This window comes from Thunnus albacares, chromosome 6 (genome assembly GCF_914725855.1).
Source record: "Thunnus albacares chromosome 6, fThuAlb1.1, whole genome shotgun sequence".
In the NCBI taxonomy this organism is placed as follows: domain Eukaryota; kingdom Metazoa; phylum Chordata; class Actinopteri; order Scombriformes; family Scombridae; genus Thunnus; species Thunnus albacares.
The window spans coordinates 32,864,340-32,881,613 of record NC_058111.1 but is presented as its reverse complement, the minus strand read 5'-3'; the positions used below and the strand labels follow the sequence as shown (position 1 = coordinate 32,881,613).

General features: G+C 40.2%; 1 protein-coding gene across 1 annotated transcript; it reads left to right on the top strand.

Annotated features, from left to right (window-relative positions):
- The first annotated feature begins 239 nt into the window (after positions 1-239).
- On the top strand, positions 240-16,755 carry appbp2 (amyloid beta precursor protein (cytoplasmic tail) binding protein 2). Its single transcript, XM_044353982.1, has 13 exons — positions 240-656; positions 5,944-6,032; positions 7,773-7,924; positions 9,318-9,441; positions 10,288-10,456; positions 10,578-10,667; positions 10,821-10,888; positions 10,976-11,081; positions 11,209-11,333; positions 11,835-11,920; positions 12,185-12,375; positions 13,281-13,446; positions 14,533-16,755. The coding sequence occupies exons 1-13, from the start codon at positions 519-521 to the stop codon at positions 14,793-14,795; spliced, it is 1,767 nt and encodes a 588-aa protein (XP_044209917.1). The 5' UTR covers positions 240-518; the 3' UTR covers positions 14,796-16,755.
- Positions 16,756-17,274: the final 519 nt, after the last annotated feature.

The window sequence follows — 17,274 nt, the reverse complement described above, 5'->3', positions numbered from 1 at the left end:
CAATCTTGAATCTTTTGACCTAGAATTTCTTTATTTCGGGATGAGAATATGTTGTAGGTTGACAAGGTATGTACGTGCCATAATTATGCAAAATGACACCCTTTAATAACCACAGTAGTTAAAGAGTAAACACCGTTACTAAAGCCCACCAAATATGACTTTTCTCTTTGAGTATAAAAGGCTTTTCTTTTTTTTCTTTTTTTTTTTTTTTTTGCATTGACTGCACAATTGCGTCATTGCGTCAGCGCCAGTAAATATGTGCGTCGGGACGGGACGGGGGCACGGAACTGCTGTAGGGTCGACGAATAATCGGAGATGAAGGAGAAAGATGGACATTTAACAGCGGTTTTAGAAGTGTAGCGGTAACTCGGCGAAAGCGCGAGTATTTTGTAGCCTCACTGCAAAGCGAGTGTTATATGAGGACTCGCGGAGGACGTGCTTTAATCGCAGTAAGTGAGTGTAGGGAGAGCCGGGGAGGGCTGTAGCTGCTGGGGTTTCTTTTGGAGAGGGAAAACAACATGGCTGCGGTGGAGCTCGAATGGATCCCAGAAACACTGTACAACACCGCTATCTCGGCTGTAGTGGACAACTACAGCCGGTCAAGAAGGGACATACGCTCGCTCCCAGAAAATATACAGTTCGATGTCTATTATAAGGTAAGATTTACCAGTCAAAGCAGGCCCATCTGTATCTGACAGCTACCAGACTGTACGTGTTTGTGCAATCAGCTGCTAACGTTAGCTGAATATCGATAACCCGATGCTATCTCTTGAAGGGGGAAAAATACTTGTTTGGGGGTCTAGCCAACTTACCCCTGCCTAATATTTTCTTTAAAAATTATATAGCTAGTATGTATAGCGGTATAATGAACGTATGTTTGAATAAGAAGCCAAAACCTAGCATTGTCCTCGCAGCTAATTATATCAATGACCGTGTAAATGAACTGTGTCAGTGTTGTCATGTAAGTCAACATTGTTTTGTTGGTTCAGGTTGTCAAGAATCTGTTTTGACCTAGCCTATTGGCAAACATAGCTACTTGCAACATGTGTGAAGAGCCTTTTAGAGCGGTCAAGTTGTCAATTCGCCATCGAGAGCAACTATAGAACAGCAATATATTAACTTTATAAGATATTGAAATAGAGATGTCAGAACAGTGTTGTTCCATAAGCAGTGCTCAAGCCAGGATTTTAGAAATTCTGATATCTTGAGTCGCCTTTCATATATGGCATTTGTTCCTCCGACCACAGGAAAACTACACTGTCTTGTCAATATAAGGGCACTTGTCAATATATATGGTCATATACAGTATAATGTTACTAAAAGTAATGGTGTTCTTTGATGATGTACACTGGCACTATGGTTGGATAAAAGTTTGTTCCTAATCAGACATCAAAACAGGTTTTTAAATTGATATCACGTTTTCATTATTAATTTACATTTTCTGTAAATTAGGTTATTAACTTAAAAGCAGTAGGTTGCCTCCGAGTTTCCTTACATGGTGGTTTAAAAGTTATGTCAAGTGTGACAAAATGTATAGAAACTGTTAAGTTTAAGATATTGAATCTGATATTAATGTTATAGTCTTGAAACACTATAACCATAACATGTCACAAATATTAATAAAAGGGCAACATCATCATCAGTGACTTCCAGCCTTTGTCTCTTCAGAAACAGTGATCTGTGGTGTCTGTCGGCTGTAGTAAGCTGAGTCTCTTCACATTCTCATTTTATTGATAGAAATACAGTAATAGTAAAGTGATGTCTGCGATGCTATAGATGTCTTCCACTTTGGGTCATGTTTACAGAATTTGCATTTAACCACGTAATGCTAAATTATCTTTATGAACCTCTGCCATTGGTACTGGACTGTGACAGTGCTATTCACACATACTGAATTTTGATGGCAACACCAAAAATTAATGATATTTTCCAACAGGTGGTTAAATAAATGTTGCACCTCCCAGACAGCTGGAGGGCAGCATCACACCTCTGCCTCCTCTTCACACTTATTTACACAGGTGAAAGGAGGGACTCTTACCTGATTGTGTGTACCCATGTTCATTAAGAGAAGATAGCAAACATGAAATAGAAATGAAAAGCACTAGCATGTCATACCAGTGGGCACAAGTCCAGTTGAAGCACTGATGATGATCTCCTGTAAACAGAAGTCCTCAGAGTGCTGAACTGCTCAAATTCCCAGAAAAAACACTTGTGGATGTGAACATTGTGTCCTCAGTATGGCCTTGATCCTTAGTATTTTACCCGTGGCTTCTAACATTTTTTTTTTTAAAAAAAAGCTTTTAAGTAATCCTCTGCAAAGAGTCTAGGTTTTATCATATTACCTATGTGTATGTTTTATCTACCAACGGAGAGTGTTTTGACCAGAATGTCCTGAGAGAGTAAGTTTCGGGTTGATAGGGTCTGTCTGTACATGCCATAATTATGCACAATGAAAAACCTTTAAGAAACACAAGAGTTAAATAATAAACACTAGGGGTGCAACAGATCACAAAACTCACCGTTCGGATCGTATCACGGATTTGAGGCACGGATCGGACCATTTTACGGATCAGCAAAAAAAAGGGGGGGGGTAAATAAAACATTATTTTCCATATATTCTGTAAAACACTTACAGCAAGGAACTTTTGCCCATGGTCTTAAATGAAAACAACATTCAAGATGTCCAATGGTTAAATAAAATCTTAAAATATATAAAATATTCAAAGCTCAATTGTTAAATTAAATTGCAATATGAGGCATGACACCTTCTTCCTTTAAACATGGTAGTGAATGAAACAACAGCCTGTGTCCACATCATCTAAACTTGATAACTTACAAACATGAACACAAGTCTTGTCTTGAAGCTTAGTTTGTTGAACGAGCCACCAAACAAACATTACGTCAGTTAGCAGCTAGATAGCTAATTAGCTGCTCAGCTGCAGGACATTTAACAGCAGGTAAACATAGCTGCAGATGTCACTACGGATACCTTAGATGCTGATTTGGTTGTTGCTCTTCAAAATCCCTGTTAGCGACACGCTGTCCGTCCATGACTTGTAGCTACATCAGTTTGTTTACGTTGTCTTAAATGAGACATTAAATTTTGCAGTTAGGTTCACATGTGTCCCGAACCGTGGGGGGCGATCTGTACGGATCATGAATCAACTACGATCCATTGTACCACTAATAAACACCATTACAGTATTTCCATTTGTAAAATGATAATGATGATCTCCTGTAAACAAACGAAAACAGAACGTGTAAACTGCCCCTCAGAGTGCTGAACTGCCCAAGAAAATAGGTTTTATTGCTAGCAGAGATAAAATTTCCAGCTTTATTAATAGATTTCACCCAGATTGTCATTAAGGGGGGACATGAACAGAAAGTCTTCACTTGGCAACACATGGAAAAGTAATGGGGCATTTTCTTCCATTTTTACAGAAGGCTGTATTTTGCTATTCTCAGGCTTGTTTTCATCAAGAAGCATAAATGACAACAGTGGCAGATTAGTAAAATGAAATGTACTATTTAGCATCAAACCTCAGGTTTTCATGCATTTAGTTCTGATTTGTAATACAACCATTTTGCTGCCTTTGCTGTGATATAAGCATTGATGTCCTTTGTGTAAGACATGAATGGCCAGCTTGTGGTAGTATGTAGTAGCCCATGAAGAGCTCTCACTCGGCTTAAACGCAGCTGAGCAGGTATTATTGAGAATAAAAAAACGCATCTTGGAGGCCGAGTTTGTTAAAATGTGCAGGTAGGTAGAGTTAGCTACATTTTCAAAGACCTCTTTCAGACAGGAAACGCATGACATGCACACAGCTACATGGAGTTACATTACATAAAATAAACACTATTTCACACTAATCACCCTCTCACACTGTCCTACTGTCGCTCTTGCCATCCCTCTTTTTCTTACACATTTTGTCAGTCTTTTTCAAACTAGCAGCACAGTTGGATACTAATGTGTAATTTATATGTTAATAACACAAAACAAATCTCTGATAGGAACTCCTGCTCACCAAAGTCAAGTGTTGTCTGACCCTGTTGAGTTGGGAGTTAGGTTGTGAAGGTTTTTTAAGCTTTTTCCTCATGATTTAAATATTTTGGCTTGTATTGCCTTTAATTAATGTTATAAATAAAAAACAATAACATGACATACTGAATGAAACCACTCACCAAATGTAATTCTCGAGGTTTTTACTTTTGTTACTCTTAAAGTAAAGGATACATTGTCTGAAGTAATGTGCAATACCACAGGTGAACTTCTGCTAGGCACCAGGAGCCTTCTGAATTCCCTGTAGTTCAAACCTACACACACACACACACATTGACATCACATTTTTGTCTATGTAGCTTCTTAAACTTCATAATTATCCCAAAGGAAATTTGGTTCGCTAGCAGCCATTAACACGCAGGTCACATGGATACACTGTCACTGTCACAATAGTGAAGGATAATAAAAAATATATTCTTATAAATAAATGTACATATAAAAAACAGCTGCAGATCAAACCAAAATAGAAACACCACTACCGTCCTGTACATGAAAAAGATCAAAATAAGACCAACACCTAATCTAGAGTCACATAATATGAAGTTCCTGGTGATAAAGTGCTGTTGTGCCAATCTCTATATTAAATTAAGTCTTTCAGTGGCTACAGATATAAAAGAGTCTAGAGAGTGTATTTATTTTGTGCATCCTGTAGCAGAGGTCAAACTCTCTATGAAGTGAGTCATCTGGACAATTTAGAGTCAGCTGAGTCTTACTGATAACGCTTTTATAATAAATATCTTGAAGCTGGCTTTGCTGCACCCTCATCACCTCGCTGGCCACCTTGACCAGACTTAACTAGCCTCTTTTTATTTACCAGACTGAGGCAACCAATCCAAACCCACTGTACAGTAAGTAAGAACAGACTCAATAAAATACAGATAAAGTCGCAAGAGCAGTGCGCACCTTAAAATAATTCAATCTGTCTAAAGGTCCAGCGGTTTATTTCTTTAGCGATTGTTATCAATCACAGTGCCCAGATATTTCTACTCAGGAACAATATCAATGTCTGCATCCTGGGAGGTTGCAGACTTGCCACAGTATGAGGGTTCCATAGATCTATCATCAGGGAAGGCATCAAACATGGTTAAACCACTGGTAAAGTGAGTTATAAAACACCCAGTTGACGATAGAGACATGTGATGCATTTCTAAGCACACAGAAAAATGAAGTTGACTAATCAGACTCACCATTGAGTACAAAGTGATAGCACAAACATCATATATTGTACAATGATGGTAAAACAATGGCTTACAACAAGTTGTCTTAAAGACTCTTCAGTTGGTTAAGTTGTCATTTCAGCACTAGAAATAATTATTTGTCTCACAGGCAGGTTACTAAAACAGATGTGAGTTAGCGTGACTAAAGTTTACAAGCCCTGGTGTCCAAAGTCATTTGGAAGAGTAAACATGCACAAACCAAATAACAGCGTGTCACCGGTCAACTATTTCCCCGTGGTTTGGACCGATGAAACCATCCTCTCACATAGTCTCCTATCACTCTGACAGTTCAAGAGACACAGCTGAGACTGGTAGTGTCCCCCATAGACCCATCATGGAGAGCCAGTGAATATACCAACTTCCAGCTCAGCGCATTTCGATGACAGGCTAGACATCAGCAAATGTTTTTGTTTAAACCCTGAACAGCAGACAACATTTTTTGTAAAGCATCACTTAAAACACAACTGTAACAGAAAGTCAGATGGAAAACAGGACAGAAACTCCACCATTGTAGCTACACACCTGCACGTTATTAATCAGATCAGTTATCACCGGTAGAGTCAATATTGTGCTCCTAATTGAAGAGTTGACATCTGTATTATTCTCAGTGATTCTCCATGCTCACGTTATCCTCCCCCCCTCCATCTCTTTGTGTGTGTGTCTCAGCTTTACCAGCAGGGTCGGCTCTGCCAGCTGGGAGGGGAGTTCTGTGAGCTGGAGGTGTTTGCTAAAGTGCTGCGGGCTTCAGACAAAAGGTAAGAACATAATGGGACTAAGCCGTCCCTGAAACCTCACACCATCCACATTGACCCATCAGTAGGCAGACAAAGTGGTCCTGGAGAGTCAGGTCCCTGAAACAGATGATTATCAGGGCTAGTTCAGACTGTGTGTGCTGAAAACTGCATTCATTGGATAGAGGAGGGGTTGGATAGTGGCTTGTTCATGTAAGTGTTCCAAGTCAGATTCACCTGTGTGTGCACACAGACAGCTGGCAGACAACTCAAGCAGGGTATATGTTAAATCATACATACAAATGCAGAGGCAACAAAACACAGCAGTAGAAAAAGAACAAAACAGCAGCATAAAAATGCCATATAGAGAACCTGTGATGATGGCAGGACAGCACTGACATGATTCCACTATAGTTCAATGATTTAGTCAGTTCTGTTTGAAGAAAAGTGTAGACAAAGTTCAGTGTGTCAGCACTGATGTCCTGATGCCAGGTTTTATCTGAGTGACAGTCGAGAAGAGGAACTACAATTTGTCATGTAGGCTGATCAGGGCCTGTAACATATTTCTCAAGGTGAATGTTGACCTTGAGAAATAGGTTACTTAACTTCACATCTAGAGGAAAGTCAGGTGCTAGCAGTTTGTTTAGGGCTGAATTTGCATCTTTGTTTGTGTACTTATCGGCTAACAGAGAAAGTAGGGCAGGCCAAGGAGCAGCTATCTTTGAGAATGATGGCAGTTTTTGAACTTTTTCTACTCGTGACAGCATAGTTGTGTGACAAAAGTTACATAAACTGCTTTAATTTGCTGTTAAGCAAACTTGAGGCTATCTTAAAGGAGCCAGTTAGTGCGGCTTTGTCTCCTTTGCTCTGTGTAATGTGCTACAGCGCACTGAGTGACAGGTGAGATCCTGACAAACTGTAGCTGCTGCCATTCAGAAATAGAAATTATCATCAAGTGGTAAAACCCGAACACAATAAATATTTTGTTTTCAGTAGTCCCATAATATATATATATATAACACAAACTTCTTTTTTTTAAAATTTGAAAATGTTAATAGTACGGCTGCTAATGTCATGCCAAGTCATCAGAGCAGAGTGGGACTGTGGCAGAAGAGGAAATGATTTGACATGAAGTTACATACTAAAAAAAACGAAAGCGAAGCGCCCATTCAGGGAGATGAGTGAGAGACTGTTATACAGCAGATGAAGTTACAGTATTGGTGCAACAGAGGATGTTCACCTGCATGAAGGCCCGGAGGCAGCTGCTGGAGAGAGTTCACTGTATACAACTGAAAAGCTGCTGTGCCAATAAAAAAAAAAAAAAAAAACTTCTCAGTAAATTGGCAAGCCTTGATGGTGATATGGTGGACAGAATATGAATGTAATTTAATGGTTATTTTAGTTATATATTCACGTGTGCCACTTAAGAACAAATATGTCAATACAAGTTGTATGTGATCCATTGTAGCCCAGTTCCAAGTGAAGTTTTGTTAAAGTAGATGAATGTAACCTTGGTAAAAGTTGAACCCTGTTCAAACTACAGAAGCCTTTAGGTTAAGGTACATTATTGATGTTCTGTCTATAATGTTATCTTTGTGCTGTATGTTGTTGCTTTCAGCCTGCATTGATAGACTCCATGTGAATGCAATAGCAGTAGTCATTGTCGGTAACTGTTTGGCCAGATGTTCATGATGACAAACAATAGATTAGTCACTATTTACCAATCTACTAACATGTTCCATTCCTGCGTCCTCCCTACCACAGACATCTCCTTCACCACTGCTTCCAGGCCCTGATGGACCATGGTGTGAAAGTGGCCTCAGTTCTGGCAAACTCTTTCAGCCGCCGCTGCTCCTACATCGCAGAGTCTGACGCTCATGTCAAAGAGAAGGCCATCCAGTTTGGCTTTGTGCTGGGTAAATGGTGGGGGAGGGGAAGTGAGGGGAGGAAAGGTTTCCAACAGACACTTGGTGATAGGCGGTGTGATACTGAGAACCATGAGTGAATGATGTTATCATAGCGTTGGCTGATAGGAAAAATACATCAGGATTCAGAGATAGGCTGAATTCATTGTTGGTGTATTTTTTTCACAAGTCGTTTTACATTACGTGTCTGACTTTTGTGGTGGCACAATGACTTATGGGACAGATATGTTGATAAATGTGCAGCCTCTGATTTGAGAAGTGCAGCGCCAGAAAGAAGTCTCATTACACACGACTGTTTACTTTAATTAAATCACATGCAAATGACAGGCAGCTACTAAATAACAGGCATAACCAATTATGGTTTCTGTGAGAGACAGCATTGGATTGATGCAATCATAAAAATGGCTTCACTAAACTATTCTTGGTATTTTTTTTTTTTCTTTTTAACTGTTAACAAATCAACACATGCTCATGTCGTGCCACTCTGTACCTTCCAAAAATGTGATTTCCTAGAGGAGAGTCTCTCAATTTGTTGAGCTGTTGTCGTAATACTTCACTGAGCTCATTTTGTTCCAGAGCCATGAGACCAGTGATGAGACTGGGTGACAGCATATTTATCAATCACCACAACCAATCTGTGCACCAGTGACCTTACACTTTGTTCCTGTTATTTGGCTTGTATGATTTAAAATAAGGCCCTAAATATAAAATAGTAAGTTAATATATTTCAGTATAACCATGACCTCTACTACAAACAAGCCATAGCTCAGCTCCTCAGCTACACCCACAAGCAACAACAGCAGTGTTCCACTTAGGTAGACAATTTTTTTTTGCTGCCACAAGATATAACTGATGATGATGAAAATATTAAAAATATTCACTTGCATTGTGGTTTAATGCGGGCAAGTTACACAAGGAAAAGCTTTTTTTTTTCAATCTGTTTCTAAAGTCAGCACAGCATCTAGAGAGATTTACTACATCTTTAGACTGTGATGGATGCTTGTTAAGCAGTAAGTTGGCTGGCTAGCAAGCCATGACAGTTACTGTTTGTGAAAAATGAGTTGACTCTCTCTCACAAGATGAGCCTGTAGCACATATTTTAAAGCTGCGTTATCATGGAAGTGAAGCACCGGATGTGCTCCGGTTTCTAATGTAACCATGTTTATAGTCTGTTCGATGTTAGACTTCTAGAGATGAGTGTCTCTTCCTTTAACAAATATCTGGCAGATAAGACACTGTAAGATGTGTTGCCCCCTCACATAGTTCGCACTATGAGTGTTGTTTTGCATAATATGTTTTGAGCACCAGTTACCACGGGTGATGCTGAATCCACCTCCCTGCTGATGGCGAGACTGTTCAAGTGATGTCATGTTTTCCTTCTTAGGGGGCTTCTTGTCTGACGCTGGCTGGTATGGAGATGCTGAGAAAGTGTTTCTGTCGTGCCTGCAGCTCTGCACACTGCACAGCGAGGTCCTCCACTGCTTCCGGGCTGTGGAATGCTGTGTCAGGTCAGTCGCAAAAAGCTGCGGACAGTCTGTATGTGGTTTATATTTACCAAGAATTAGTTAGACTAGGGCTGCAACTAACAAATATTTATTATTATTTATTATTGATTTATCTGTTGGTTAGTTGTTTTGTCTATAAAATGTCAGAAAATGATGAAAAACATCTATCATTGTTTTCCAAAGTCCAAGATGTCATCCTCCAATGTCTTGTTTTGTCCACAAACTAAAGATATTCAGTTTAATGTCATAGAGGACTAAAGAAACCAGAAAATATTCACATTTAAGAAGCTGGAATCAGAGAATTTTGACTTTTCGTCTTCTTAAAAAATGACTCAAACTGATATATCGATCATTAAAATAGTTGGTGATTAATGTAATAGTTGAAAACTAATCAATTAATCGCTGCAGCTCTACTTTGGACACCCTTTGTGTAGAACGTGTAAATTAGTTCACTTTGGCAATACGCTGAGTGTCTTAACTTGAATTGTAGTAAACTGAAGGTTTTGAAGATATGAGATATTGGATTTGTTAAGTTTGTCAGTGCAAATGATGCAGCACTCAGTCATGTCTTATTAATTAATGTGCCTTTGACCTGTAGAGCTGCACTTGCCACTCCGGCACAAAAACAAAAAATAAGCTCAGGAAAGGTTGATCTCATCAATAGGTTGACAAATGAAGAAGTGCTGCAGCCTTATGAAAGATACACGCACCAACCTTTGTTTAAATTGAATCATGTTGTTGGTCTTTGAAATCTTCTTTTATGCTTATATGTACGTCTACATCCAGTAACTAAATTGGACTGAACAAACTGAGATTGTTGTTAAAGTTGTCCCCCTCTCGTCTCCGCAGGCTGCTTCATGTCCGTAACGGTAATTGTAAGTACCACCTGGGGGAGGAGACCTTCAAGCTTGCTCAGTCTTATATGGACAAATTAGCCAAACATGGCCACCAGGCCAACAAGGCAGCGCTGTACGGCGAGCTCTGTGCCTTGCTCTTCGCCAAAAGCCACTATGATGAGGTACAGTTCATCACCAATGTTTCTCAGAAAATAATGACATGTTTATTTTACAGTGTGGTTCTAGTGTTGAGACATTTTTAACTCATATCTTTATCTCTGCATTTTTTTCAATGTCTTCCAGGCATACAGGTGGTGTATAGAGGCTATGAAGGAAATTACTCCAGGGCTACCTGTTAAAGTAGTGGTTGATGTCCTCCGGCAAGCCTCCAAGGTTAACAATGTTCATGATATTACAGCATGTTTGTGCAGACAGAATGTATCTACACCACTACAGAAGATCATTTTATTGTATGAAAGAAAATCCATTGAGCTTTTGATAAGTGAAACCCAGTGTGTGAAGTCTGACTTTGTCTGTCTGCCACAGGCCTGCGTGGTGAAGAGAGAGTTCAGAAAAGCAGAGCAGCTGATCAAACATGCAGTGTTTCTAGCAAGGTAACCTGCTGTGTCTTATAAGGACTCTACATTATTATTATTTGTTCTGTTTAAATGTTTCTGATGGCTTGTTTTGTGTCTTTACAGAGAACACTTTGGACACAAACACCCCAAATACTCTGACACACTGCTAGATTATGGATTTTACTTATTAAATGTAGACAACATATGCCAATCAGTTGCTATTTACCAGGTAAGGCAACAATACAACACAACACAAGTGTGTGCTTATTTTTTTTCATGGGCTATTTGTTGCTGAAAACTAGTGTGGCAATGATGTATATCCATATAAAAGTCCCTTCATTCTCTTCAAATCCTAGACAGCGCTGGACATCCGACAGTCTGTGTTCGGGGGGAAGAACATCCACGTCGCCACAGCCCATGAAGACCTGGCCTACTCCTCATATGTGCACCAGTACAGCTCTGGGAAATTTGACAACGCTCTGTGAGTACAATGAATCTTACAAAGCCGGGACTATTCCTAGTCAGCCGGCTAATTACATTAGACATGAGCTCTCTTGTAGATGAAGCACAAGACCATGACTCATACTGTTATGGTGTTTTCTGTTACTCGCTTTACTGGCTTTTCTGCTGGCTGCATGCTATGAGTGTGTGCCATTTCATATTGTACATAAAAAAAGAATAGATCATTTTAGACACAGTGATCTAAAGGTACCAAGAGGCTCAGTGAAAGCTGTTTGTATTTTTAACTAATCCAGTGATACTCCTCTCTGTACACAAAGGGACTGATTCAAAATTGAGTAATTCTGTGACCTCTGTTATCCAGATTCACTTTTGCAATGTATGAGCAGCAAAGCTTCAAAACAACTTTATTCAAGAGAATCGCTTCTCATTCTCGGAAGTGTTTGTCCTGAATAGAATAGCTTTTCTTGCCAAGTCTGAGTTGCATGAAATGTTTGGGTCAGCTGCTGTGTCTGTCCCTCAGATTCCATGCAGAACGTGCCATAGACATCATAACTCACATTCTGCCTGAGGACCATCTGCTGCTGGCCTCCTCCAAGAGAGTCAAAGGTAAGGCATGTTTCCTGGAGACACTGGCCTTCTGCCCATTGTGTGTAAGTTACACTGGCACCCCGTTAGAGTTTTTTTTTTAGACTGGCATCTGTTAGCAGCTATATGATACCTCTTTGAGAAGATAATAGTAAAGTGATGCAAGGACTGGTATGGACTGTAACTTCCAGGAGAATTTCACGTTTGGCACCAACAAAATGACACAGTGCTGTGGCTCCACTTTCAAAATGTTGAAAGAATTCTAATGTGTGTTTTTTACATCAGCCCTGATTTTGGAGGAAATTGCGATCGACTGCCACAATAAAGAGACAGAAGAGCGCCTTCTCCAGGAGGCTCATGACCTACACCTCTCCTCACTGCAGCTGGCCAAGAAGGCCTTCGGAGAGTTCAACGTCCAGACAGCCAAACACTACGGCAACCTAGGACGACTCTACCAGTCCATGAGGAAGTTCAAGGTTTATGGAGATAGAATTTGTTTTGACTAGATGAAATAAATACTATAACATCTGATCTGATCACACGGCTACAACGTAACTTGTAATACAGCTCAAACACTTATGATGACCTGCTGTGACCTCTACATTTTCACTCGTCATTTCAAGCATCACTGGCAAGGGACAAGTCCAACATAACAATACGCCCCCGCTCCCAACACCCACCACTTCCAAAAAACCAAAACAACCTCTTGCACTTTCTTTTTCTTTGCACTAATGTTATTGTAGCTTACAACAGAGTTAGTAGCTGCACATAAAGTGCTTCACACTAGTCTTTGCAATTGCCTTTAAAGTAGAGCCTAGTGCTAATAATACTGATGACGTAGCCTTCATGGCTCTTATTAGCTGATCAGGCTACATTGTATCTCGCAAAGCTAAATGCAGCAGAGTAGCAGGCTCACATGACTGAAGTCTTATTCAGCTGTGATATGAAGTTACTGTTGCAGTGATAGGCTGAATTTTGGTCCCTATTTAAAGTGAAAAATAGCTACAGATGTGTCATGGAAAATATCTAACATCTTGCAGTTAATAAGAGACATGTTTTTAATCAGACCTCCACAGAGAGTAACTCATTAGTCTCTTTAGTCATCATTCAAGATGTATTTGGAAATAAGTAGTTAAGTGTGGAGACCCAACAGGCATCATAACTCATCTCAGAGCGTAACATAACAAGTGTTGACATTCACAGGGATTAACACAAGCCTACACTGCTGACTGCGATTAAACCTATCCAGTGGAAAATCGACCAAATGTTTTGCTCATTGGACAAGCCCAAGAAACTAAAATGTGTGTTAGAAAATGTTGCCTTTGTGTGTGATCTGTGTCTCAATGTTTGTGTGTGTGTGTTTGTGTGATCCTGCAACTAGGAGGCAGAGGAGATGCACATCAAAGCCATCCAGATTAAGGAGCAGCTTCTGGGCCACGAGGACTACGAGGTGGCTCTGTCCGTGGGTCACCTGGCCTCCCTCTACAACTACGACATGAACCAGTATGAAGATGCAGAGAGGCTCTACCTGCGCTCCATCGCTATCGGTCAGACACGGGGAAGGGACGGACGGGGTCACTCGTGCAGAATGTCACTGTTTATCTCGCAGTGTGCTTTAAAAAACCGAAGCTGCATCTGAATCGAGACGAACATTAACATATACAAGTCCCGCATCATGAAGCAAGTTCAGCTCAGTCAGGGTCTCTGGTTTACCTCACGTCACCGAGCCTAACCTCGGTGATTCTGTTTAACTGGTATCACAAAACTGGTTATCAACTGGCTTGGTTTACTGTGGGTTTACCAGTCCACTTCTGATGCAAGATCAGATGTTGAATGGAATACCAAAGAGGAAATTAGCTAACAGATATACAACATAATCACTGAGTCAGAATAGAGAGGAAGATAAAAATGGTACAAATAATATGCAAATATTATAAGTACGGCTGTGGTTTTAAATAAGCAAAAGCAAAGTCAGCCTGAGTCAAGCTATGCTGCCAAAGCTACAGCCAATCCTCACTGCGTCATCAGGTCTATCTGACCAAGTCTTCCATTTATTATTTACTGGCAGTGTGCAAATGTTTTATTTCTAATAAAAAGCCTACAGTAAGCATGATTTTTATTTACAGTCTTCATCTCATTAAGTCTAAAATGATATTGACATAAATGTCATGCAAGTGCAAAAAAAAAAAGCATATTCCTCATGTTAATTGTGAATTATTGTGAATGCAGTACTTTTGTCCATGCCAAGATCCTCTGCTGTAGAATTGATGACTCCATTTTTCCAGTGTGCTGTTCAATTAGCAGCCTAGTTACGTCTTCAGATCTGATCCTATGAACTGAATCTGATTCAGAGCACGTTAGCCATTGAGAATAGGTTACCATTGTGATTTACCCCAGTTAAAAAATGGGTGACTAGCTCGCTAATCTCACTTTATGATTGAGGCCTGTGGTCACTTGTGGGTTATGAGTCAAACTGATATGACTCTCTGTGCCTCTCTTTCTTGTTGATACAGCCTCAAACACCTAATTTCAGTTCAAGATTTAATAGCCAAGTTACCCATTAGCATCCTAATTAGCTTGTACTTAATATGGAATGATTACAAATATAATAACAGTTTCCTTTGTCCTCACAGGTAAGAAGCTGTTTGGAGAGGGCTACAGTGGGCTGGAGTACGACTACCGAGGCCTGATCAAGCTCTACAACTCAGTGGGTAACTACGAGAAGGTGTTTGAATACCACAACGTACTGTCCAACTGGAACCGGCTGAGGGACCGGCAGTTTGCTGTGGCAGACGCCTTAGAGGACGTCAACACTACTCCCCAGCAGACCCAGGAGGTGGTACAAGCTTTCCTATTGGCTCAGAGCCTGGGCCCCACCCGCCCCTGTCTTGGCTGATTTTATGAGGGAAGAGAGAAAAAAAAAAAAAAGAGACACGTGGGCTTTAGCCTGGCGAGGACACGAAATAAGCCCAAATGTGATGCTTCAGTTGCACACACACTTAATTAGTAATACACAGTAAATTCAAGCATCACCGGCAAAGTCAGTCGGCTTTACAGTCACTGAAGCTGCCAGTACACACACAGACATACACACATTTAGTTGTGGAATTTAAAAAAAAAAAAAAAAAAAAATAGAGAAGACACCGTTATCAAACCTCATTGACACCCACAAAAACCACCAAGTTGCGTCTCCAGACTGGATGCAGCTTCACCCCACAGAGCAGACTGTTGCATTTCTCCAAGAGAAAGAGGACAAACAACTGAGGGGGGGGGGGGGAAACAAGAAAAAAAAAAAAAAACCTCAAACGTCCTGTAAGGATGACAAACGACCTCTCTTCTTCTCTTGTCTCGCTCGCCTTTTTCTTTTCAGTTTGGAATCGGAGAACATTTTTTGATTTTGTATTTGAACCAGCCATGAGACTCATCACAGATCAATCCATGTTCACCAGGGCTTTGTACTTTGACAGGATCTGGACCCCACACATCTGTGGGGGAAAAAAAAAAAACCCCACATCCATCAGCATCATCACTTGGATCAGAGATGGAAAATGTCCGATATTTTTGACACTTGTACAGTAAAATAATACAGCAGATTGTACACTTAAGTTTCAGTTGAAGGCTTCTTATTTTTTGTTTTTTTTTCTTTGCAAAGGAATGAAAGTGGACCCTAAAGAAGACATTAGTAAAAAAGTTTTGAACTGCTTGGTGGAGAGAGATTACAAACAGTGGAATGTGTTGAACCAGTGGGTATATTGTTACACACATAACAGGCTTCACAGGTCTTGTTTCAGTTTATTTTATCTTTTTTTTTTTTCCAGCTTAGTACTGACATAGCATCATTAAAATGCCAATAATTTATATGCAAAAGTGTATGTTTATGTAGCCCTTTTGTTTATGCTTTCTTACTGAGTGAGCCATTAATTCTGAAGGAACACTATGACTTTAAAACAAAGGACATGGATAGGAGGAAAGAGGAAGATGCTACATGTACAGAGGTCTGTATAAGCCTGCCTTTATTTGTTAAGCTAAAGGTGTGGCTTTGTGTGTGTGTGCGCGTGTGTGTGTGACTATACACAGATAGAGCTCCGGGTGCCTAAGTGCTCCTCTGATGACTACCAGCCTTACACCAGCTTGCAGTTATCTGTCTGTAGACGGACCCATACTTCTAAGTGCTAAATAAACTGATAACCCTTAAGGGCACTACAATGGGGACCAATATTGTGTATTTGTGTGTGTGTGTGTGTGTGTGTTGCCAGCCTGTTTACCTGTGCATTTAGCCTTTCCTCTCCACTCCATCCTGTCAGATATCCCATTAAAACAAAGTTCCAGATATGTTTTTTTTTTTACTGGACCATATTTTCCCATCGGTCTCCTTCATAAAGACTGTTTCTGTTCAATTTCTCATCAACAGTGTCACTAAAGAGCTGAACTGTCTTGTTTGTCTGGGTGCTGACCTTCAATCAAAATGGAGAAACAAGAAAATAACCCTAAAAACAACTAACGACATGTCTTTTTACTATTTCGATGCAGGTATGCTCACTTGGATGCAGGTCTACATGCAGCACTTAAGCTTCTGGGCCACGCATAAAGAATCAGTTCACCCAAATTACTAAAAATACATTTTCCTCACTCACCTCCAGTGCAGTGGTTCCTATTTGCTTGTGACTACAAACAGAGCAATACTGGATTATATGAAGCTGATATTGATTGTAAAATATCAGATTTATTTTTCCATGTTAACACACAAAACATTTTTAAAAGATCCCTGGTTATTAAAGTGGCTATTAAACAAACTGTGACCAAGATATGTACTAAGTGGAACGTTATGCAGTTGAAAAATAAACTTGTCAGCGCTCTCTGGTGGACAAACTGTTTTCTGTACTGCAGTCGCCTGTCATTTACAAGCCGGGATATATACAGACGGGTGACAAAGGAAAAATCAACATAGCATTGATTCTACAGTCTCTGAACTCTACTGGAAGGATGAACACCATTCTTCAAAAAGATATTCCCTCATTTGGTGTTTTGATGATGGTGGTAGAGAGCGCTGTCTAACATGTCGGTCCAAAATCTCCCATAGCATATGATTCACATCATTTTCATACTCATCAAACCATTCAGTGACCCCTCGTGCCCTGTGAATTGGGGCATTGTCACCCTGGAAGAGACCACTCCCATCAGGATAGAGATGTTTCATCATAGGATAAAGGTGATCACTCAGAACAACTTTGTATTGATTTGCAGTGACTCTTCCCTCTATGGAGACAAGTGGATCCAAACCATGCCAGCAGAATGCCCCCAAAGTATAACAGAGCCACCAGATCCCCTCACTGTAGGGGTCAAGCATTCACACCTGGAGCAGTTTTTCTTTTAAT